General features: G+C 38.7%; 1 protein-coding gene across 1 annotated transcript in view; it reads right to left on the reverse strand.

Annotated features, from left to right (window-relative positions):
* Positions 1 to 24,871, reverse strand: part of LOC107782497 (uncharacterized) — a 106,039-nt gene that overhangs the window by 55,338 nt on the left and 25,830 nt on the right. Inside the window, exons 16-25 of the mRNA XM_075229825.1 lie at positions 23,935 to 24,030; positions 23,781 to 23,848; positions 14,809 to 14,929; positions 14,526 to 14,735; positions 14,158 to 14,385; positions 13,962 to 14,071; positions 13,748 to 13,844; positions 12,141 to 12,239; positions 11,898 to 12,038; positions 11,676 to 11,744 (exon numbers count right to left, since the gene is read on the reverse strand). Of these exons, the coding sequence (XP_075085926.1) occupies positions 11,676 to 11,744; positions 11,898 to 12,038; positions 12,141 to 12,239; positions 13,748 to 13,844; positions 13,962 to 14,071; positions 14,158 to 14,385; positions 14,526 to 14,735; positions 14,809 to 14,929; positions 23,781 to 23,848; positions 23,935 to 24,030 (1,239 nt within the window). The remainder of the gene's footprint in view (positions 1 to 11,675; positions 11,745 to 11,897; positions 12,039 to 12,140; positions 12,240 to 13,747; positions 13,845 to 13,961; positions 14,072 to 14,157; positions 14,386 to 14,525; positions 14,736 to 14,808; positions 14,930 to 23,780; positions 23,849 to 23,934; positions 24,031 to 24,871) is intronic.

Raw genomic sequence — 24,871 nt, forward strand, 5'->3', positions numbered from 1 at the left:
AACCCTTTGGTTTTGGAGTTGATGACACCATCAAATTTGTGTCGCCCTTGTTTGTTTGCCTCTTATGATCGATCTTCACGAATAACTATAGGCCTCCTTTTCACATCCTTTGAAGTCTACACTAAATTCTTTGTTTAGTTTGATGATATTCTGGTGAATCCAAATAGGAGAGTAGAATTCGGGGTCCTTCTCAACTTCTTGGTTTCGAATATTCAGTGGTTCTACCTCTTCAATTGCCCAGGTCGTTTTTTCCCCTACTACGATGATTTGCATGTTGTTAGAGTTCTGTATGTCGATCGAGGAACTTGCTATTTCTTTGGCAGAATTCGTGTTGTCTTCTTCGTTGCATGCATTACTTAGGGTTTCTAAGTTTCTTTCTTCTTCAGTTGTTTTGATCGTGTTCTCCAGATTTGGTTTTGTATGGTGGGTTGCATCTTGTATAAAGATAGGAGAAGAAGGAGAGTTAACAGTTATTTCTTCAACCAGTGGGTCAGGCCTCATGTCCGATTTAAGACCATTAGTGGACTTGTCCTCCATGAGGCTTTGGGCCAAAATCTGGGCCCAAATTCTTCTTTAATTTGAATTGGGGCCTTTTAATTAAAGGATCAGAAGAAGGTTCAGCCTCCTCATGTGCCAGAATACGTGTGACCTTTATAGCATTAGACATAGGATGTACTTCCTTAGAACAACCCATGTGCCCCATCCCATCGCAAAAGTCTTGAGCCCCTCCCCCTGTTATTAAAGGCTGCTATATTATCCTTTGGTCCAGATCTTTCTCCAAACTGCCACTGCCGAAACAAAATCTCACCGGAGCTTCGCACCAAATATGAATCGAGAATATAATCCCTGCATGCTCTATGTCGACCATCTTTGGGATTAAATCTCGGTTACCTTTCACCAGCAACCTCGCCCATTTAAGATGATTTTTGAGTTCCGTTTCTTCTTCAGTCTGAATCCAGCCGCCACAAGTCTCCCACTTTTCTGAAAAATTTCTGAGAGCATAGGTGTAAAGGCAGTCCCACTAGCCTGATGCAGGTTTTGCCAATATCATCAGATCTTGAGAAGGAGCCCACCGTTGGAGACCACCATTGAAGGAGAAACTTGTGGAGTGTGACTGCTTCCAAGTGCTACTAGCCCATCGACGAATTTCTGAAAGAGTGGGAGTGTCAGAGATCCCAAAAGGTAGACTACCCACTACACTCCTTGAAAGGAGTTCGTTTTAAGAAGAGTCGAGTCCTTCTGAGATGCTGATAAATGGACTACTAGAGAAATAAATGAAGCCAATACTCAGGCCTGAGTATTGGCTTCATTTATTTCTCTAGTAGTCCATTTATTTCTTCTGATTGTCTCTGTGTAAAGAAGGCCATCAACTGTATTCCTAGGAATAAATGTAACTGCCTTCTGGGCTTTGAAATTAATGAAGTTTGAGGTCTTAAATGCAATGTCCATCCATCATGTATTGAGTGCCTTGCAAGCCAATAATACTGATGTAGCGACCATATTTGTTGTAGTTTCTCGAGCAGAAAAATTCTGAAAAAATTTCATGGAATTTCCATCGTCTTACGGAGTTTCCTTTTATTTTCGAAGCTTCCTTGATGGCATAACATAGTCATTCCATCGTCTTTTGGCTGAAAAAGGTTCTTGTGATCATGTTAAAACTTTGTTCTGTCCAGTTGTACCATGTCTCTGCCCTTGATTCATCCCTGGTAATATCATACGATTTGAAACCCACAGCAAAATATATCATCTTGTCATCCATTACCGCTAAGAAATGTTGTTGACGTTGCCAGCGAAAACCCTTTGAAGGTGGTGTAACTAGCTGGAAAAGTTAGGAGATGTTAACATCGGGAAAGGTGCCTGGGAGCATTTTTTGTGATGGCTCTCGGTCCTTTTTTTTAATTCCGATAACTTTGCAAATTTTCCGGCAACTACAGTGATTTTCCAGCAGAAACATTGTTTCCTTCATCTGTTTCAGCAAGATACCGTTGATTGTTTTAGTTGGCGATATTTTGCAAGGACCTCTCTTCAATCCAACGGTATCTTTGGGATTTGATGTATTTGGTTCTTAAAACACGAGTTCTGAAAATTCAAGCTTCATGATTACTTCGGAGCCCATAATGGGAAGTTCAAAATCTTTAGCTTCGGCTTCCTCTATTTCAATATGGTATAAGGGTCAAGGTGTTCAAGATCACTTCACCAAAAAAGCTAGTGAGGGAGAGGAAAAGACCAAAGCACTTTGGAAGAAGAACGACGCTCAGTTATGTAGTATCATGTGGCGATCTATTGATGTCTTGTTTCCTCTACTCCAGACATGTCATTTAGTTTGAGAAAAGACTCGCTGATGTGATATCGCAAATGACAAATTTAAGAAACAGAAATTGGATATGTCTACTTACTCGAAATAAGTACAAGCAGTCATGGAAAAAGTTGAGAAGTTGATGCCCGTTTCTGCTAATATGAAATGCAACAAGAGCAACGACAGAAGATGTTTCTAGTTCTTAGACTCGCTGGAGTTCCTAATGACCTTGATGCAGTACACGACAAGATTTTGGCTAGTCCTACAGTTTGATGCATTTTTCTCTCGATTACTTCGCCTTACTTCAACACCCGGTCAACCGGTGATCTCATCACAGACATCTGGCCGGAGCGATGAACGTGAAGTCAAGTGGCCTTGTATGTCGATTGCATCGGTCACTCTATGGTCTATAACAGTCTTCTCGAGCCTGGTGTGTAAGTTCAACACAGTTCAGGAATTTGACATGACTCATAGTGAAGCTAATTACTTTGTGTTTTATAGGCATTCTGCTTCAAATCTCTGTATTTATTTGATTATTTATGTTGACGATATTGTTATTACCGGCAATAATCAGGATGGTATTACTAAGTAGCAGCAATATCTCTTTTAGCACTTTCAGACTAAGGATCTGGGTAGGTTAAAGTATTTTCTAGGTATTGATGTAGCTCAGTCTAGGTCGGTATTGTGATCTCACAACGGAAGTATGCGTTAGACATGAATGACAGGTTGCAGACCCGTTGACACTCCTATGGATTCGAGTTCTAAAATTCTGCCAGGACAGGGGGAGCCGCTTAGCGATCCTGCAAGATATAGGCGGTTGGTTGGTAAGTTATATTACCTCACACTAACTAGACCTGACATTTCTTTTCCTGTGAGTGTTGTGAGTCGGTTTATGGATTCTCCTTGTGATAGCCATTGAAATGCAGTTGTCCGCATTGTATATAAAATCAGGCCTAGGCAAAGGATTATTATTCAAGGATCGAGGCCATGGGCAGATCATCATATGTTGAATGGGCAAGATCACCATCTGATAGACGTTCTACGTCTAGATATTGTGTTTTAGTAGGAGGAAATTTGGTGTCTTGGAATAGCAAGACACAGAACGTGGTTACTCAATCTAATGCAGAATTAGAATATTGAGCAATTGCCATGGCAACATTGAGCTAGTTTGGATCAAATAGTTGCTCAAGAAGTCGACATTAGGTGAAATCAGCCCGATAGAACTGGAACTTGTGTGTGATAATCAAGATGTCCTTCATATTGCATCAAATCCGGTGTTCCATGAGACAACTAAACACATTGAGATTGATGTCACTTTGTCAGAGAAAAGATACTCTCGAAAAATATTGCTACAAAGTTTGTGAGGTCGAATAATCAACTTGCAGATATTTTCACCAAGTCCCTCATCGGTCCTCATATTAGTTACATATGTAACAAGCTCGGTACATATGATTTGCATGCACCGGCTTGAAGGAGAGTGTTAGATAGCTATGTAAATAAGTATAGTTCCACATGGAATAGAATTAGGGTATCTATTATGTATTGTTGTAAATAGGCCCATTGTATTATAGTTAACACATCAATAATATATTCTTCCCATTATTTCTCACAGTACGCATGTCTGCATCGCATTCTTTTTGTTAAAGGCATGCATGATACTCTTGATTGTTAGGACATGTTTAGCTATTTATTACTTATAATTTTGGAATTGCCGTGGTGATAGATGAATTGACACGGCATATTCAAGGGAGGTACCATGGTGTATGTTATTTGCAGATGGTAGAGTATTGATTGACGAGACATGCAGCGGAGAAAGCGATAAACTAGAGGTTTGGAGATAGACCCTAAAGTTTAAAGATTTCAGGTTGATCAAGACTAAAACAGTGTACATGGAGTGCAAATTCAGTGACGCGTCATATGAGTCAGATGTGGAAGTGAAGATTAATACATATGTCATCCCCAAGATAGGAGGTTTCAAGTATCTTGCGTTAATAATCCAAGAAATGGTATCGACGATGTCACACAATTGGAACGGGGCGTCCGGTGTCCTATGTGATAAGAATGTGCCAGCGCGACTTAAAGATAAGTTTTATAGACTGATTGTTAGACCAACTATGATGTACGGGGCAGAGTGTTACCGGTCAAAAAAGTAGCGAGAATAAGGATGCTTAGATAGATGTGTTGACATAGTAGGAGAGATAAGATTAGGAACGAAGATATACGGGGCAAGGTGGGAGTTGCCGCCATAGTGGACAAAATGCGGAAGCGAGGATGAGGTGGTTCGTGCATGTAGAGAGGAGGAGCACAAATGCCCCAGCGAGGAGGTGCGAGAGGTTGGCAGTGATAAGTCTAAGGAGAGGTAGAGGGAGACCGAGGAAAAATTAGGGAGAGGTGATTAGACAGAGATTGATTGTCACTTCGTCAGAGAAAAGATACTTTCAGGAGAGATTGCTACAAAGTTTGTGAGGTCAAATGATCAACTTGCAGATATCTTCACCAAGTCTCTCACTGGTCCTCGTATTAGTTATATATGTAACAAGCTCGGTACATATGATTTGTATGCACCGGCTTGAGGGGGAGTGTTAATTTACAGCATGTATATAGTGTAGTATTGTCCCACATTGGTAGAGGAGTAGTATGTCCTTGTATAGTATAGCTATAAATAAGGACCTCTTGTGTAGTATTATTCATTCATTCAATATATCAATAACATATTTTCTCCCGTGCCTTCTCACATGGTATCAGAGCAATTGTGAGAGACTTATCGCTGTGCATAAATTCCAGCGATTCCGGGAAAGAGAAATCAGTATTTTTTTAAGATTGTTTTCTATCTGCTTCATTTCTGTCAGTGTTGTGCAAAATCCAACACTACCACAAGAGTCGTCACTGTCCGGCGACCAAACCCCAGTGAACAACTCCGGCAGAAGCAGCCTCACGCGCCTCCAAGCGCCACCAGAAGCTCACGCGCGTGAGCTCACGCGCCGGTGCGTACGACCACTTCCGGCCATTTTTTGAAAATCTTCCTTCAGAACATTTGGGTCGCCTGGTAATTCCGATCCTACCCCTACTGTTTTCATTTCATTCCGACAACTTTGAGTTTTTTCCGGTAGCTACAGTACTATTCCGACAGCTACAGTAGATTCCGGCAGCTACAGTATTTCAGTATTCTGTTTCTGTGTTTCCGTACACTGTTTCAGTGGATTACAGTTGATTCTTTCTCCTATTTGGTAATAATTTGCAACAATGTCTTTGGGATTTGATGCTTTTGGGTCTAGAAACATGAGTTCTGGAAGCTCTAGTGCTATTATTACCTCGGAACCTTTAATGGGAGGTTCAAACTACTTAGCTTGGGCTTCATCTGTCGAGTTATGGTGTAGAGGTCAAGGTGTTCAGGATCATCTAATCAAACAGTCTAGCGATGGAGATGAAAAGGCAATAGCACTTTGGGCAAAAATCGATGCTCAGTTATGTAGCATCTTGTGGCGATCTATTGATTCCAAGTTGATGCCCTTGTTTCGTCCATTACAGACATGTTATTTGGTTTGGGCAAAGGCACGCACCTTATACACTAATGACATATCTCGCTTCTATGATGTGATATCACGGATGACAAACTTAAAGAAGCAGGAATTGGATATGTCTACTTACTTGGGTCAAGTACATGCAGTCATGGAGGAATTTGAGAAGTTGATGCCAGTTTCTGCTAGTGTGGAAAAACAACAAGAGCAGCGACAGAAGATGTTTCTCGTTCTTACCCTCGCTGGACTTCCTAATGATCTTGATTCAGTACGCGACCAGATTTTGGCTAGTCCGTCTGTCCCGACAGTTGATGAATTATTCTCTCGATTACTCCGCCTTGCTGCAGCACCAAGTCCACCAGTGAGCTCATCACAGATACTTGATTCCTCTGTTCTTGCATCCCAGACAATAGATGTTCGGGCATCTCAAACTATGGAGCATAGACGAGGAGGAGGTCGTTTTGGAAGATCTAGACCCAAGTGTTCTTATTGTCACAAACTTGGACACACTCGTGAAATGTGTTATTCCTTACATGGTCATCCACCCAAAAATGCTTACATTGCTCAGACCGAGACTCCAGGTAACCAAGGATTTTCTTTATCTAAAGAAGAATATAATGAGCTCCTTCAGTATCGAGCAAGTAAGCAGACATCTCCACAAGTAGCCTCAGTTGCTCAGACTGATACTTCTGTTTCTGGTAATTCTTTTGCTTGTGTTTCCCAGTCTAGCACTCTTGGCCCATGGGTCATGGACTCCGGCGCTTCTGATCACATCTCTGGTAATATATCACTTTTGTCAAATATTGTATATTCACAGTCTCTTCCCACTGTTACTTTAGCCAATGGATGTCAAACTAAGGCAAAAGGAGTTGGACAAGCTAATCCCTTGTCTTCTATCACCCTAGATTCCGTTCTTTATGTCCCTGGCTGTCCTTTTAGTCTTGCATCTGTTAGTCGTTTGACTCGTGCCCTCCATTGTGGTATAAACTTTATTGACGATTCTTTTATTATGCAGGACCGCAGTACGGGACAGACAATTGGTACAGGACGTGAATCAGAAGGCCTTTACTACCTTAACTCACTCAGTCCTTCCACAACATGTCTAGTTACAGATCCTCCAGATCTAATCCACAGACGTTTAGGACATCCGAGTTTATCCAAACTTCAGAAGATGGTGCCTACTTTATCTAGTTTGTCTACATTAGATTGTGAGTCGTGTCAACTTGGGAAACATACCCGAGCCTCCTTTTCGCGTAGTGTTGAGAGTCATGCAGAGTCTGTCTTCTCCTTAGTTCATTCTGATATATGGGGTCCTAGTAGAGTCAGTTCATCCTTGGGATTTCGTTACTTTGTCAGTTTCATTGATGATTATTCAAGATGTACTTGGCTTTTCTTAATGAAAGATTGTTCTGAGTTATTTTCTATATTCCAGAGTTTCTGTGCTGAAATCAAAAACCAATTTGGTGTTTCTATTCGCATTTTTCGCAGTGATAATGCCTTAGAATATTTATCTTCTCAATTTCAGCAATTTATGACTTCTCAAGGAATTATTCATCAGACATCTTGTCCTTATACCCCTCAGCAAAATGGGGTTGCTGAGAGAAAGAATAGGCACCTTATTGAGATTGCTCGCACACTTCTAATTGAATCTCGTGTTCCGTTGCGTTTTTGGGGCGATGCAGTTCTCACAGCTTGTTATTTGATTAATCGGATGCCTTCATCTCCCATCAAGAATCAGATTCCGCATTCAGTATTGTTTCCCCAGTCACCCTTATACTCTCTTCCACCTCGTGTTTTTGGGAGCACGTGTTTTGTTCACAACTTAGCCCCTGGGAAAGATAAGTTAGCTCCCCGTGCTCTCAAGTGTGTCTTCCTTGGTTATTCTCGTGTTCAGAAGGGATATCGTTGTTATTCTCCAGATCTTCGTAGGTACCTTATGTCAGTTGACGTCACATTTTTTGAGTCTAAACCTTTCTTTACCTCTGCTGACCACCATGATATATCTGAGGTCTTACCTATACCGACCTTTGAGGAGTTTACTATAGCTCCTCCTCCACCTTCGACCACAGAGTTTTCATCCATACCAACCGTTGAGGAGTCTAGTATTGTTCCCCCTAGTTCCCCGGCCACAGGAACACCACTCTTGACTTATCATCGTCGTTTGCGTCCTCCATCAGGCCCAACTAGTTCTCGTCCTGCACCTGACCCTGCTCCTGCTGCGGACCCTGCTCCTAGTACACCGATTGCACTTCGGAAAGGTATAAGGATCACACTTAACCCTAATCCTCATTATGTCGGTTTGAGCTATCATCGTCTGTCATCTCCCCATTATGCTTTTATATCTTCTTTGTCCTCAGTTTCCATCCCTAAGTCTACAAGTGAAGCGTTGTCTCATCCAGGATGGCGCCAGGCTATGAGTGACGAGATGTCTGCTTTACATACAAGTGGTACTTGGGAGCTTGTTCCTCTTCCCTCAGGTAAATCTACCGTTGGTTGTCGTTGGGTTTATGCAGTCAAAGTTGGTCCCGATGGACAGATTGATCGACTTAAGGCCCGTCTTGTTGCTAAAGGATATACTCAGATATTTGGGCTCGATTACAGTGATACCTTCTCTCCCGTGGCTAAAGTGGCTTCAGTCCGCCTTTTTCTATCCATGGCTGCGGTTCGTCATTGGCCCCTCTATCAGGTGGACATTAAAAATGCCTTTCTTCACGGTGATCTTGAGGATAAGGTTTATATGGAGCAACCACCTGGTTTTGTTGCTCAGGGGGAGTCTCGTGGCCTTGTATGTCGCCTGCGTCGGTCACTTTATGGTCTAAAGCAGTCTCCTCGAGCCTGGTTTGGTAAGTTCAGCACGGTTATCCAGGAGTTTGGCATGATTCGTAGTGAAGCTGATCACTCTGTGTTTTATCGGCACTCTGCTTCAAGTCTCTGTATTTATCTGGTAGTCTATGTTGATGATATTGTTACTACTGGCAATGATCAGGATGGTATTACCAACCTGAAACAGCATCTCTTCCAGCACTTCCAAACTAAGGATCTAGGCAGATTGAAGTACTTTCTGGGTATTGAGGTTGCCCAGTCTAGCTCAGGTATTGTTATTTCTCAAAGAAAATATGCTTTAGACATTCTTGAGGAGACGGGGATGATAGGTTGCAGACCTGTTGACACTCCGATGGATCTGAATTCTAAACTTATGCCAGGACAGGGGGAGCCGCTTAGCGATCCTGCAAGCTATAGGCGGCTGGTTGGAAAATTAAATTATCTCACAGTGACTAGACGCGACATTTCCTATCCTGTGAGTGTGGTAAGTCAGTTTATGAATTCTCCCTGTGATAGTCATTGGGATGCAGTTGTCCGCATTATTCGATATATAAAATCGGCTCCAGGCAAAGGGTTACTCTTTGAGGATCGAGGTCATGAGCAGATCATTGGATACTCATATGCTGATTGGGCAGGATCACCTTCTGATAGACGTTCTACGTCTGGATATTGTGTTTTAGTAGGAGGAAATTTGGTGTCCTGGAAGAGCAAGAAACAAAATGTAGTTGCTCGGTCTAGTGCAGAAGCAGAATATCGAGCAATGGCTATGGCAACATGTGAGCTAGTCTGAACCAAACAATTGCTCGAGGAGTTGAAATTTGGTGAAATCAGTCGGATGGAACTTGTTTGCGATAATCAAGCTGCCCTTCATATTGCATCAAATCCGGTGTTCCATGAGAGAACTAAACACATTGAGATTGATTATCACTTCGTCAGAGAAAAGATACTTTCAGGAGAGATTGCTACAAAGTTTGTGAGGTCAAATGATCAACTTGCAGATATCTTCACCAAGTCTCTCACTGGTCCTCGTATTAGTTATATATGTAACAAGCTCGGTACATATGATTTGTATGCACCGGCTTGAGGGGGAGTGTTAATTTACAGCATGTATATAGTGTAGTATTGTCCCACATTGGTAGAGGAGTAGTATGTCCTTGTATAGTATAGCTATAAATAAGGACCTCTTGTGTAGTATTATTCATTCATTCAATATATCAATAACATATTTTCTCCCGTGCCTTCTCACAATAGGCAAAATACCATCTCTATATTAATAAGATAAGTAAATACTTTTCTTGAGCCGAGGGTCTATCGGAAACAGCATCTCCACCTCACACAAGGTAAGGGTAAGGTCTACGTACACCACACCCTCCCTAGACTCCACTTGTGGGATCACACGGGGTATGTTGTCGTTAATGTTGTTGTAGTAGTGCGCATCAGTTAACTGCTTAATTGGTGCTATCTCATAGTCAGAGGGATTAAGAAGTCATATCTCATAATCTATGGGATTAGGGAGAATAATATGTGTGATGCTAGACAACTGAGTCTGTGTTTAAACTACTCAAGGCAGTACTACAACCCAAGCCTCTTTTCCCACTTCCCCAACTATTCAAAGATGTGCAAATAAAGCACAACCTTTCAGAATAAAAACACACTATTCTTTTTGTTGCGTGGTTAATTGCTCTTACAGTCCACGTGTATAATGGGGTCTCCACCACCACCCCCAGTATAAATAGCTTAGTTCCACCCCTTTGTATGATTGATAAGTATACTAGATGTTAAGATTTTAATAATATGGTATCAACACTATAATTATGCCTTAAACTTCGAAGATATTATTATGAAATAGTTGGAAAAAACTTATTGTGTGTGATTTTCCAATTCAGAATATTTGTAAAAGGAACTTAAATATCCAAGCTTAAGGGAATCATCAAGCTAATCAAGCTGAACATTCCAAAAAACTCTCTCTTTTCTTTCTTCTTGGAAATTATTACACACTCCATGTCAGCACATGTTTTGGAAAAAGTTTAGATCGTTCACATTCAATGTAAATTGTTAATAATTTATGTTGAAAAAAAAGAATTCAAGACAGATTAAATATAAGAATAGGTGAAAATGGCTGAAAAGTAAAAAATGAAGTTTAGCAGAAAGATTGTTTTGAACTTGATTGCTAGGCAAGCTAGTAAAAACTTGGAAACAATTTTATAAAGTGTGCAAGACTAAATGAGTTTGGGTAGTTAAGAGATAAAAAATTTGACAGGGCAGTCACCATTTTAATAGTATAGATACTTGTGTAGCTAGGGCTATAAATCGGTCAAGCACTTCGGAAGAAAACATGTATCTTCTTGACCCCTTAACTTGTCAAAACAAGTACAAAATTGAGCTTCAATTTCTCTTCAAATATCTAAAAAAAAAACGGGCTAAAACACCTCAGCATTTTGCAAACCTTTCAATTTACTTTCTAATTTTTTCCTCCAGAAACAATACTACATGAGCAGTATTTTACTTACGAGAAAGGAACTTCATAACACGTCATAGGTCATCTTGCTTGACCACTTGAAGATTTAATCACAAAATGAGTTTTCGCATACATTGACGTAGGGAAAGGCAAAGTCCTTCGTGAATTAAGTAAAAGGAAGCAAAATCTATTGTGCTTATGCCGCGCATCAACAGACAACTGTTCAAACAATCTCCTCCCCCCACCCCACCCCACCCAAAAAAAAAACCCAAACTTTATTAAGAAATATATATTTTTAGCCGCTCCCAAAAATAATATCCAACAAAATGTATATTTTTTATATATGTGCATTATATGCAAAAATTATACATAGTTTATACACTTGCCGGCTAGCGACCAATTAGTATTTGCCCAACTTTATTTCTCCTATTGATGCATATTTTTCTTTTGATAGGTCCTGAGCACTGCCATCCATGGCAGATAATTTACTTGATCAAATCCTACACAGAATCTAAATACATACAACATAATAAAGATAACCAACTAGAAATTGTACTAATGTATAGGAAGTAAGAAAAACCTTTCCACCAGCAGCAAGAACATCAAGGAGTAGTGTCTCGTCAAGTCTCTCTGCCAGATCATCTACGGCCTGCAAATTTGATGGGAAACAAAATGGAAGAAACATAAGTCTTTGTAAACCTACTAAAATCATCACAAGGAAAAAGAACCAAGTAAAGCAAAATACTTCCACGAAATCTGGACAAAACAAAGATTAGCAGGGCCGATAATCCCGACAACCAACCTTTACATATAATGACAATTTCATCTCAATCAGTGTTCCATTAACAACAAGCTCAGCAGTCCTCGCATTTACAGCTCGAGGTTCAGCAATTTCCGCTACACCATCACTTAGTTCTCCAAGTATGTTCATAGGAGGAGGAGCCTAAACCCAAAGACATGTAAAAAGGTACTGAGTTTGAGGTGGTTACAGGAAGTTAGACAAAGAAGAAAGAGAAAAGCAATAGACACTATATGTATATCATACAGAAGCTCGATAAGTGGCTTTTGTAAGTTCTCTCAGCCAAGTAGCCTTCGTCTCCTCATCACGGAACTCTATTATCATTGTGCTAGAGGACTCCAGAACCTAATGAAGAAAAGTAAAACACATGGAAGAACAAAAAAGCACATGGACTCATGACGTAATGAGGAGAGTAAAATACATAGCAGAGAGAAAAAAAGAAACACATTGGTTGTGGTACCACAAAATTTGCAATAATTAGAATAGATGAGAAAGAGCCATGCTACTCATCCTGTACATGCAGGAATAATCAGGGTTCAAGGACTAATGTAGCCACATCCACTAGGTAAGCCAATAGCTAAACTACCAAGGCTTGGTTGCGATCATGGAAATATCTTATTGGAAAGAACCCTTGATATCCATGATATAAGATACTTCAGCTCTCGTTTATGGCAATCCCAACATCATATCTGCTTTCACTTTAAGGAAAGTATTAATACTTTAAAAGTTCCAGGGGACCATTTATACAGTTCTCAAACTAACAATATATGTATGTATGATCTCCCAGGTTCTCCCAACAAAAAGAAAACCATCATGTTTTCAACTTTTTCCCTAACAAAGTGTATCCAAACCCCAAAGTAGGTAATTTTTTAATCATAATCGACCTGAAAAGCTTGTGCGTTAAGCCCTGACCCTGCTTGTTCATTGAAAGAAATTAAAGCAATGAGTTACAAAGAAGGAACGCGGTATTTGCCGTACCTCCTAAATACAAGCCCACTCCTCTACATTTTGAGCCTATGCAAAAGACCTACGCGTATGAATTTCCTAAACCTAACCATGTATAAAAAGCCCTACATATGAAAAGATCATTAACCAGTTACAAGATAGATATGAAATATGTAACAATATCCTCTGAGAAATCCAAGTAGCTAATCTTGAATTTCTTCTTGGGGATAAGTGACCATCATGGCCGCATTGCTCATTTGCTCTTTGCACCTAATACGGCCCTTCTCTTCTAGTATTTGTACTGATCTAGGCCCGTGCTGATAAATCCTTTTCTTTGTCTTATTGATTTGTTTACCATTTCCCTCATTCGTCATTTTCTTGGAGATTGAAGAGCCACGATTCTGGTGCGATGATTCTTTTCTTCTATGAACATGTATAAACTCGTGCTCCCTTCATTTCTTAACGCATAACTCCTTTTTTCTTGATGTAGAGACTAGAGGGGTCTCGAAACAACACAACCATTGCCCAAACAATTTTCTCGGACTTCCAAATTCCGTAAACCAATTTCCATTGAATTATAGGATTTTCTTCAAAGATGGTTTTCCTCGCAAAAGATCTCTCTTTAGAATTACTTGATTGTTTAATAGTAAGATGTTCCTTTCTCTGAGAACTTCCATCGGGCAATAGGTTACGCGTTGTCTTACTCTATTTATTTTAGGCCTTTATCAAATAGTGTCTACGCACCTTTCGTCTCCACATTTTCTCTTGATTCTTGATTTCCCCACCTTCTAACCTTTCTTCCTCCTATACTGCATTTTCACAAGTATGTGCAAACTCATGCATTTTAACAAGTGTATGCATGGTCATCTATGCGTGGGGACAGGATTTCAATGAGGAGACTTGCATACCTTCTGCATATCCATTCCTCTGGCGCTGATGCCGATACAGGAAAAGGTACCTCCGATATTTGCAGGAGGAATTTCAAGTACTTGCTTACCAGCCATGCTATAGGGTTCACCACATCAAAAACAGGTTCAAGACAACTTCCATATCAAGGAGGTGAAAGAAACAAAGCAGTGGATAAAAGTATGAAGACAAATATGAAAAATCTTATATACGCACCTTGAGCATCTAAGATAACTGTGGGAGAGCTCAGAGTCCAATGCATAAAGATATAAACCAGATAACACAAGATAACATGGTTGCCATGAAGCAACTGAGTAGCCAATCCCCTAAATCAAGAAAACAAAGTAAAGTTAACAATATTAAGCCATTGTTGATTCATATAGTGGCTGCAATTCACACAACACCTACATACCCTCCAAACAAGGATCCGAGCCTCAATTGCAAGATCAGGAGGATACCAAGGGGCATATTCTGGTGGGAGATTTTCAATAGCAGGCTGCTCAGTATCTGGCATTGCTCGGTATAGTATGTCTAACAACTCCATCAGCCTGCGATATCTCACTGGCGAAAAGTGAAGGCCAAAATTGGGAACTTGAACAGAAACACGCATTGACGGATGGCCGGGATGAGGCACCTTAATCTTCAACCCAAAAAAAAAAAAAAAAAAAAAAGATAAACAGTAACAAATTAAGCAAGCACAAGAACATCAGAACCCAACTTCTAATTAAACACTAGAGATCATGATATTAAAACAAAAAAATCTACTTTACTACTTTGTACCTGATCCACAATAACAGCCATTCCACACTTATCAACAAGAGAGCATAAGTTCTTGGCATCTTCCGGGTTATGATATGCCGAAGGCTGACATGACAAACTGCAAGCCTGATCATCAGAACCGCAATCTGTAAAAGAAGCTGCTATGTCCCTTCCGGAGATATAAAAACGAGAATACAAACTTTGGTTCTGATCACCCAGTAGGCCATCACCCTATATCCAAGACATGTATGTTAATAGGTTAGGTGAAGTATTTTTTTTATAAGGTTCTTGAACATTGACATACCTTGGTATGTAAAGTAAAATGACCCAAATCCAAAAGAAGATGGCTATCACATTGGGAGGAGCCACGTGGTCTAACAGGAACTCTAACTTTTGGAGCATCCAGATCAATGTCAAGGGCAAATCTGAGAAACGAAGTTATCAGCACCAAAGCATAATCCAGTCCAAGATGCAAACATCCAAGAAGCAAGAAACTAAATCATAAGAAACGAATTGTCAGTCACATGCAGTGTTATTAAAAGCCATTGTTTCATCGCTTAACCGATGTACCGAGGGGTCATTGCTTCACGCATGACGCTATGCGCTTCGGAGAAGTGAGCGCTTCAAACAGTAACGTGCAAATTGATCCCAACGAGAAGCTGTCGATTCTTTGAATCTCAACTTTGAGGAGTTGGATTAATATCACCACTATCACAAATTGAATCCCAAAATTACTTATTTTAATTGCAAATTGATTATTATAGTACTAAATTCTTATAGGTCTGGTACTTTTAAATTTTCCATAACTCTTTATTGGTAAAGTAATAAAATTTCATTAAAAAAAAGGATAAAACACGCCCGTATAAAAGAAGTATATCAAAAAGTAGAAAATCTTACAAAAAAAGATGTGGTATTCTACTAATGACACCCAATCTTCAATACATATAGGAACCTCGTCGGTGCACTAAAAAGAAATAAGGGATAAGAGGCTATTCCTCAAGTGTACATTATCATTCTACTCCATCAAAAGCCTCCTCTCCTCCATACGATCCACATGAGAGCTAGACGGAAAACATCCCATGCCCTCATTCTTCTCTTCCGTCTTAAAAAGGTTCAGCTAAACATTATTTTTTTAATAGCGCCTGGCATCACTTTAGAATTCCAAACAACCTAAAAATCTCCCACCGCAAACTAGTCAGCATACGACAATCTAAAAGGATGGTAAATCACATTCCTAAGTTTTTACCCATGAAGCACCACACAAGTCATCTTCCTCTTTCTCAAATTATTTGCAGTCAAGAACACCCCCCTCGAAAAAGGCCAAGAAAATACACACATATCCATATTGAGATATGTGGAAAGCTGACTTCTCCCTAATAAGAAGCTTCTCATAATAGGACTTAATAGAAAAGACACCATTATCTACTGTCCTACATCTCCATACATGGCTAAAATGTGTAATTTTTTATTTGTCAAGCAATTCAACCAAACTTTGAAATTTTGTAACCTCCCAATCTTGTATGTTCCCCTTAAACATTAAATCTCAATGCACTTCTCCCATTGTAGACGACTAGACGTTGTATCGGTTGGACTGTCATCTCCTATTGACATGAAATCTATACATCTTTTGAGATGTGATTCTCAAAATATTGTTCCCGCACACCTATGCGCCCAAAAAATAACCCTGCTCTCGTTACCCATCCTGAATGATATGTTCCCATTAAACTTTTCTCATCACTTTAGGACATCCCTCCATAGCTTGCACTCGAAGCAACATGTGACATTTTTAATCTTCCACATTCGTTCCAAAACCCCATTCTACTCTGCAATCACTCCCTTCCAAAAGGCATTATCTCATACTCCAACTCTCAATAACCACTTTACAAGAACGCCTTGTTAAAAACCCTTAAATCTTTAATCCCAAGTCCACCACAACATTGTGGCCCGGTGACAGTCTTCCAATTTACGAAGTGACACTTCCATGTGATGATGACCGTAGCATGTAACGATGACATGAAATATGTGGGGGCTCTTTGCTACCCTATCTATCACAAGGTTCCAAGTTGCTTAGTCCAGATCCTCCTAGTGGTAAACCAAGATAGGCCGTAAGAAGAGCCCCAGCATTGCACTTTAACACATGTGGTATGACCTCAATATTCTCCACCTCACCAACTGGCATGATCACGCATTTATCCTAACTTGTGAGTTTCACTTCTCTTTTTGCTTCAAGATCCATGGACATTGTCAGCTTGTTGCACTTTTCGCTTTTACAGACACCAGTCACACGTCTCTTCTATTATGCATTTTTGTAACTTGCTTTTGAACTAGTAAAAGATCTAAACAGAAGAGAGGCCCACTAGTTGCCAATGCAGTTTAGAGGCCCAGTTGAATATTCACATAGAGAGTATTTAAAGAGCTCTATGTTGCAAGACTTGAGTTCACAATCCGCATAAATGAATAGAGAATTATTTCACTTTCATGGAAGCATGCTTTGGAAACCACGTAAAACTTCTTCAATTGTACATTTTCTTTGTCAATAGGGTGACTTGGTCTAGAAAATGGAAAGTGAATGAGAAACGGCTGATTAAAAGTCAGGATGTCAATGGTTGAAAGAGGGGGACAGGAACACTAAGTATTTCCATTCCATAGCCAACTCACACAGAAGATTCAACAATATTGACAAGCTCAAAATGAATGATGAAATAACAGAAGACAAAACACAGATTAAAGAGGAGATCTTGACCTACTACCAGAATCTGTATCAGAAAATGAAGTGAGGAGACCTACTGCCAAATTTGATGAAGTAGCTAGACTTGCAAAAGAGGATAGGGAGATGTTGGAGAAAGATTTTGATGAAGAAGAAGCGCATGAAACCATTAATTCATGTTCCTCAGATAAGGCTCCAGGGCCAGATGGTTTCACTATGGCTTTCTTTCAAAAAATATGGAAATTTATCAAGCTAGAAGTGATTGGGGCACTTAATCACTTTCATCAGCAATGCTATATGGTGAGATCATGTAATGCCTCCTTTATTGACTTGATTCCAAAAAAGAAAGGGGCTATTGAACTTAGAGACTACAGACTAATAAATCTGATTGGCAGTGTCTATAAGATTGTGGCCAAGCTACTAGCAGCAAGAGGTTAGCATCATGGCAATTGCAATACCTCTCCATGGGAGGAAGACTAACTCTTATCAATAGTGTACTTGACAGCATCCCAACTTATTACATGTCACTGTTTCCTATTCCTAAAAAGGTGTTAAAACAATTAGATAAGATCAGGAGGGACTTTTTATGGGAAGGGAACAGCAGCACTCACAGGTTTCATCTTATTAAGTGGGATAAAGTCACACAACCAAAGCACCAGGGAGGATTGGGTATCAGAGATTTAGAGGTCCAGAACAAGTGTTTACTAATGAAATGGCTTTGGAGATATGGCACAGGAGATTCAAGTCTATGGAAGGAGGTGATTATTGCAAAGCATGGGAAAAGAGACAGTTGGAGCACCAAAATCTCCAATGCACCTTATGGAGTGGGCCCTTGGAAGTACATCAAGAAAATCAGTAATCCTACTTCAAAGCAGGCAATGGAGCACATATCAGATTCTGGAAAAACAAATGGCTCAACAACATTACACTCATGGATGAATACCCTAGCATGTTCCAGATTGCATTCGATAAAGACTCCTCCATAGCTCAGAACAGAAGTGGCAATAACTATGTTCATCTCAGAAGAGAAGTGCAAGATTGGGAAGTGGACAACTTGATAGAATTGCTTGCCAGAGTGGAAAGGTTCAACATGAATGCAAGTACACCAGACACCATTTGTTGGGGGAGTAAGGGCACTTTCTCAGTGAAAGAATGTTACAGGCAGCTATGTTCTCAAAACCAAGTGATTGATGCATGGCCTTGGAAATTAATATGGAAAACTAAGCTGCCTATTAAAGTAATTTGCTTTGACTGGATTGCTCTCCATGAAGCTTGCCTGACACAAGACAATCTCAATAGGAGAGGCCTTCAGCTGGTCAATAGATGTTATATGTGCAGGGAGAATATGGAAACAGTCAGCCATCTGTTTTTGCATTGCCCACTGACCTTTGGAACATGTTTTACTGTATTTTTGGCCTCAAATAGGTTATGCCACAAAACATAAAACAGGCACACCTGAGCTGGAGTCGATGGAGAGTTGACAAGACCATCAAGAAGATCCGGTTGATGATCCCTACAGTTATTTTTTGGTGTTTGTGGAATGAAAGGAATAGTAGATGCTTTGATGGGATCTCAACTCCAAATCAGTCTCTCAAAGCTAGATGCCTACTCTATCTTTTTTGTTGGACTAAGATAGCTACTGTAATTAGTTTTGATCATCTTTTGGACTTTGTTAGTTCCCTTGTCTTAGTTTGACATACTGTAAAGGGACTAGTTTTTCTTTTATTTTTGCATCTCAACTTTTGTAACTATGCATCTTCTTGATGCTTTGATAATATAATATCTTACTTCATCAACAAACAAACAAACAAAACGGCTGATTAAAGATGGGTGTTTGATGACTGATCACTTTTAAGGTTCTTGTATATTACACCTCAAGGAATAACCAAATTATATCTGATTGTGATAACTATTTTGTGGATCAGTCACTTGTCAGGTTAAACCAAATAAAAAAATTGTAGCGGCAACTTGCTTTTAAACTGTCATAGATCCAGAACTGCAACACAAGCCTCCTAAGATTTTAGAATGACAGCTTCATACGAAGAAAGGGGGATTTCTTGAGAGTTCAGTACTCTGATTATTCGCACTATCGTGAATGTACGGCCAACTAGATGAATGCTCATTCCTTCAAATTTAAAGATTTTCTTCACAATTGTATTCATGAAAGAGTATGCAACTTAGCGAATTAAGGCTTAACATTTGATAAGTCCTATTAAATTGTGAAAGTCAACTATAGAAGGGAAACAACATGACCTCCCACCATAATTTTAAGGACCTCTCCCGTCAACATCATTTCTAGTTAGTTACCAAGAAAAACATCATTTCTAATTGAATACACCATGGAAGAACCTTCAGAATTCCTAGTGCTAGTTAGTAATGGGGTTAAATAGGAAAAAAGAATCGAATTAGTTCGGCAGGTTTTCCCTAAGATTCTTTTAGTCTCCGCCTTCAACTCTGCCTTTGATATCTTCTTATTTTCTACTCTCTCCCACCATAATTTTACGGACCTCTCCCGTCAACATCATTTCTAGTTAGTTACCAAGAAAAACATCATTTCTAGTTGAATACACCATGGAAGAACCTTCAGAATTCCTAGTGCTAGTTAGTAATGGGGTTAAATAGGAAAAAAGAATCGAATTAGTTCGGCAGGTTTTCCCTAAGATTCTTTTAGTCTCCGCCTTCAACTCTGCCTTTGATATCTTCTTATTTTCTACTCTCTGCTACTTCTCTTCTTTTAATATTAAAAAGAAAACTTCCCAAACTCTTCTACCCAGGAGTCAAAGAACAGCTTTTACCATTTTGGTCCCTTGGTGACACCAAGCCACCAAATTTCATGGCTAGAGGTAGAGCGTTCCTTCCACTAGGCTATCCTCCCTTGTCTTTTACTTTCAGTTACATGTTAATCAGAACTCAGAAGTGCAAAAGTTGCTTCAAAATATGGTAAATTATTTAAAATATCAAAAAGAAGAAAACAAATACCACGAAAAGAATAAACTAGTCAAAGTTGTGGAACTTAGAATAACAAGTAATATGCCTCCAATCCCAAACGAGTCGGGATTGGCTATATGAATCATCACTTCTTTCTTTAAGCTCACTCATATCAGCATCATACCAAAACAAAATAAAAGTGAAAACGATATACATATATACACATAAATATATTTATATTTTTTTTGGAGAAAAATTCCGAACTGTTAAGCAAGACAAAGCAAGTCAATGTGGGAAAACGCTCTCAATGGCCATAGACCTGAATGGCTAGAGTGTGCAGGATCAATCTTAAAACTTATAGGAATCCTCTCGGTTGGTCGAAGCTAGAAGACGGCCGGACGAACTGCTATTTTGCATAGAGGAGCAAGATAATTCTATATTTTACTATATATATATATATATATATATATATATATATATATATATATATATATATATATATATATATATATATATATATACATACATAATAACAATAATAATAATAATAATAACAATAATAAAAATAATAACAATAACAATAACAATAACAATAATAATAACAATAACAATAATTAGGAAAATAGTTTTTTTTTTTTTAAATTAAATGTTAAGTTGTTCAAATATTCCAAGAGATATTTCCAATACTCTCTTTCAATTCTTTTCCTAATACATAAAGTACATTTCAGAAACTCTAGCATTTCTGATATTTAAGAATCTAAAATCTTTACATATAATCAGGCAGAACAGTTATTTTATTTGATCAAGTAAAAGAAATAGATGCCCAAACCCTCCACCGGTCCAGCCAATGGTGGCCTTTCAATAATAATAAAATAAGTAAAAGAATGAGATAGTAAAAGTAAAGAGGAAGAAGGAAACAAAGAGAAAGTGGAGAATGGGGATAAAGAACGGCACTGCCTAAAATTTCCCAACTAATTCAATGGTATGTCTATGTTCGACTAGAAGAAAAGTTTTTCGTTTTATTTATCAAGATTCTAATCTAGGAGTAAGGTTAGTGTAGTGAACCCAAAAAGGAATTTTTGGTTTTATAATGACCTCCAACTATTTGGTCAACAAGGAGCCTAAATGAAATGTTATTTCCTACTTATGGAAAAGACAAACATCTTTTTGATCACGTGTCACTGTAATTTTCCCCTAGCTCCACTATGTAGTGATCTCTTGCATATAGTTTTCATCAAACTCATTATGCACACAAGAGCTGCAGATATTCTTTGAATTCCACAAATGCTGAAGCCTAGCACCTACTTGAGATTTTAACTCAATCAACAGTGCCTAAATCTCTCAAATCAATTGGTATCTGCCACATCCTCTGTTTATTCCGCTAAATTGAGGTCCATTTAATTATGATACTAAGGGGTTTGTTTGGTTCAAGAGATTAAGGGGGAAAAACAACATAAAATATACAATGCTCTGTTGGAGGGATTAGGGAACATAATCCCCACATAACTAATACAGAGGTTGATTTGCCTATCAGAAAATATAATCACTGTATAACTAATGCAACATTTAGTTGGTGGAATTAATTAATACTTGTATTAAGTAATATGGGAAGCTGAGGATTATGTTATGCAAGATAGAAGGTTGAATAAGAATACGCATACTAGCAATTACAAAGATTAAAGTATTCAAAGACAAAAAAGTTCTTAAAGTAATCCCTGCATAACATTCTGCATATCATAATTCAGCAAATAACAATCCCTGAAATACTATTCACCTTATAACAATGCTTTACTATAATTCACCATCTATACCATTTACTATCACTGCACTATAATCTTCTGCATAACTAGTATGTGAACCTAATGTCCCTAAATAAGTTGTCTTTTAATACAAACTAAGGATTCTCCAAAATAGGGATTCTCTAATCTCAATTATCCCTACACGGATATATAAGTCTTCAACATAAACATGTTCCTAACACAAATGGACCTAATGGAAGTGTCATAAAAATAACAACAAAGCACAACGAGTTGATATCAGAATCCTTTGCTTCTATTTATCCTGTTCTTAACTAAGTTCACATTAGTACAGAGATATTTTAGGTCGTAGGAGACAACATTCCTCGATGTGACTTTAGGTCTTTGCGTCAATTGTCATCCCCTTAAATCATCATTTTGGTCACACCTATGGACCAGTACACGCGAAGGTCAAGTAGAACATGGTTAAACGGAGAACTTTCATGGGGATATTTTTTTTGGTAAGGTAATGAAATTTATTTAAATAGGGCAAAGAAATAGCTCGTATACAAGGAGTATATCAAAAAGTAGAAAACCTACAATAAGAAATGATTTTCTACGAACACCACCCGATCTTCTGTATAAACAGGAACTTCATGGGTGAACCAAAAAGAGATGAGGGATAAGAGGCTACTCCTCCTCAATTGTACAAAATTCATCTCCACCCCCTCAAAAGCCCTTCTATTTCTTTCTCTCCAAACCACCCACATGAGTGCTAATGGAGCAACACTCCACGCCCTACGTATTCTCCTTCCTCTACAGCCATTCCAACTAAACAATACCTCTTGCAGAGTGCCTGGCATCACCCAAAGTATACCAGACCATTCATGATTTCCCACCATAATCTAAAAGCTACCAGAAAGTGTACTAGGAGATGGTCGACGTCTTCACCTGAACCCTTGTGCATAAAGCACCAACTAACATAAGTAACCTTTCTCAGTACTTTAGAGACCCAAATCGAACTATATGAGAAGGCAACCTCCTCCCCAGTCAGAAGCTCTCTGTAATAAGACTGTACAGAGCTTTGTTTTTGAAGCAAATCAATTAGGCATTGAAACTGTCAACTCCCAATCTTGGAAGTTCCTCCTAAACCTCAAGTCCCAAAAAGCTTCTCCATCTTGTAGTCTCCGGACTCATTGGACTGACAACTTCTTCTAACAAGAAATACTGTAGATGTTTGAGAAAGTAAACCTCAAAATGTTATCCTCACACCACCTATGCCCCCAACAACATATGCTCCTCCCATCTCCTACCCTGAATGACACATTGGCGCTAAATGTTTCTCATTCCTTCATAATATTCTTCAACAAACCGCATCCATAGGGTATGGTGACATTTTTAGTTATCCAACCCCCTTCCAATCCCTATATATTTCCCCTATCACCTATCATGTGAACATTAGATTTGTCAACTCTCGTACAACCGCAGAAAATATTAACATACACAATTTCATCTATTGGATTTGTTGAGCCTCAGAAACCCAACATTCACTCCATCTAATATTGCTAGTTGTTCTAAATTTTCTCATCAATCAAGGCAAAATCAAATAAAGAAAACAAACAACACTAAATAAGTTACCCGAACTTCTTCAATTCATAACCATAAGGCTGGATCCAAAGCGCACAAAGTTATTCAGAGTTTCAGACAACTGACATCATAGGAAGGCTTAAGCTTCCAACTACTTTTGCCAGGAAACATATATGATATCAGATATGCTTTTAACCCTATCACTCAGAATGTTAAATGCCAAAAAAGAATAATGCATAGCCCTCATGTATCAGGCACCAGATTTCTTTATGTTAGAGTGAGGAAATAATGGCAAAATCAAAAAGCAAATTAAGCAACCTGCTTTGCTTCTCGAGTACCATTTGAAATTGCTCCTGCGCTCTGCGAGTCATCTTTTCAATTTTATTCTGCATTAGCAACATTAGCTTCATTAACGAAATGCTACATTTATATGGCAGTAAAAATGATATTCAGGATATTCAAAAAAAATCACCTGTAAAACAGTTGCAGTTTCTAATGCTACAGTAGGGCTAACAGCATTGCTCCTTTTCATAAATTCTAAAAACCGGTCATAGGTTTCCCTGAAAACCTGTCAAGTAATTTTGAAAGATAAAGTGATTTCAGATTTGTTTGATATTCAGATGCAATACCAAAAACACAAATCAAAGAGCCAGAAACAATCTTGACATGAGAACCGGCACAATTGCCTATGCAAAATTGTGAATTAGACATGGAATCCAATACATAATTATTATACTGGGTGCAGTTTATTTTTCTTGGGACAAGTATGTCCCTTAACTGAGCACAACTCTCCTATTCTGGAAAGGAAAGGCATAACAAATAGGACGAAATAATTTTGACAAGTATATAGGAGTCCTAGTGTAACTAAAATAAAAGCTTTAAAAAAAACCATGAGGCCACGAACATTAGAAATTGACCTTAACTCAATGATGATAGAGAAAACAGAATTAACCATAACCGTTCCTTCTATATCAGATCTGATAAGAATCCTAATTGGAGAAGAAGACGAATCCCATTTGAAGAAGAAAAGAACCTAAATGTCGGTGCTCTCCTGACACCGCTCGGATACGGGTGGGGATCTAGAAGTCAGATAGGTCATCACCTAAATATTAGGATCCGGGGATACTGATAGGAGTAAGGTAGGGGCATTGAGATACGACCAATAAATGTATAATAAGACGTATATAAGTTATATTTTGATTGAAGTAAAAAAAAATATTAATGTTTGCGCAAAAGAGCATGCACGCGTACAAAAAGAATACCAAAAGGTAGAAAACCTACAAATTTATTACGACATATATAAGTATATTTCAATAATTAATTGAAGTTATTGAGCCAAAAGTAATATAATGAAATTCTAAGCACTTAGTATTTTATTCCTAAGATATCTCATGTGATCGCAAAGCCTT

Source organism: Nicotiana tabacum, chromosome 2, assembly GCF_000715075.1.
Source record: "Nicotiana tabacum cultivar K326 chromosome 2, ASM71507v2, whole genome shotgun sequence".
Taxonomy (NCBI): Eukaryota; Viridiplantae; Streptophyta; class Magnoliopsida; order Solanales; family Solanaceae; genus Nicotiana; species Nicotiana tabacum.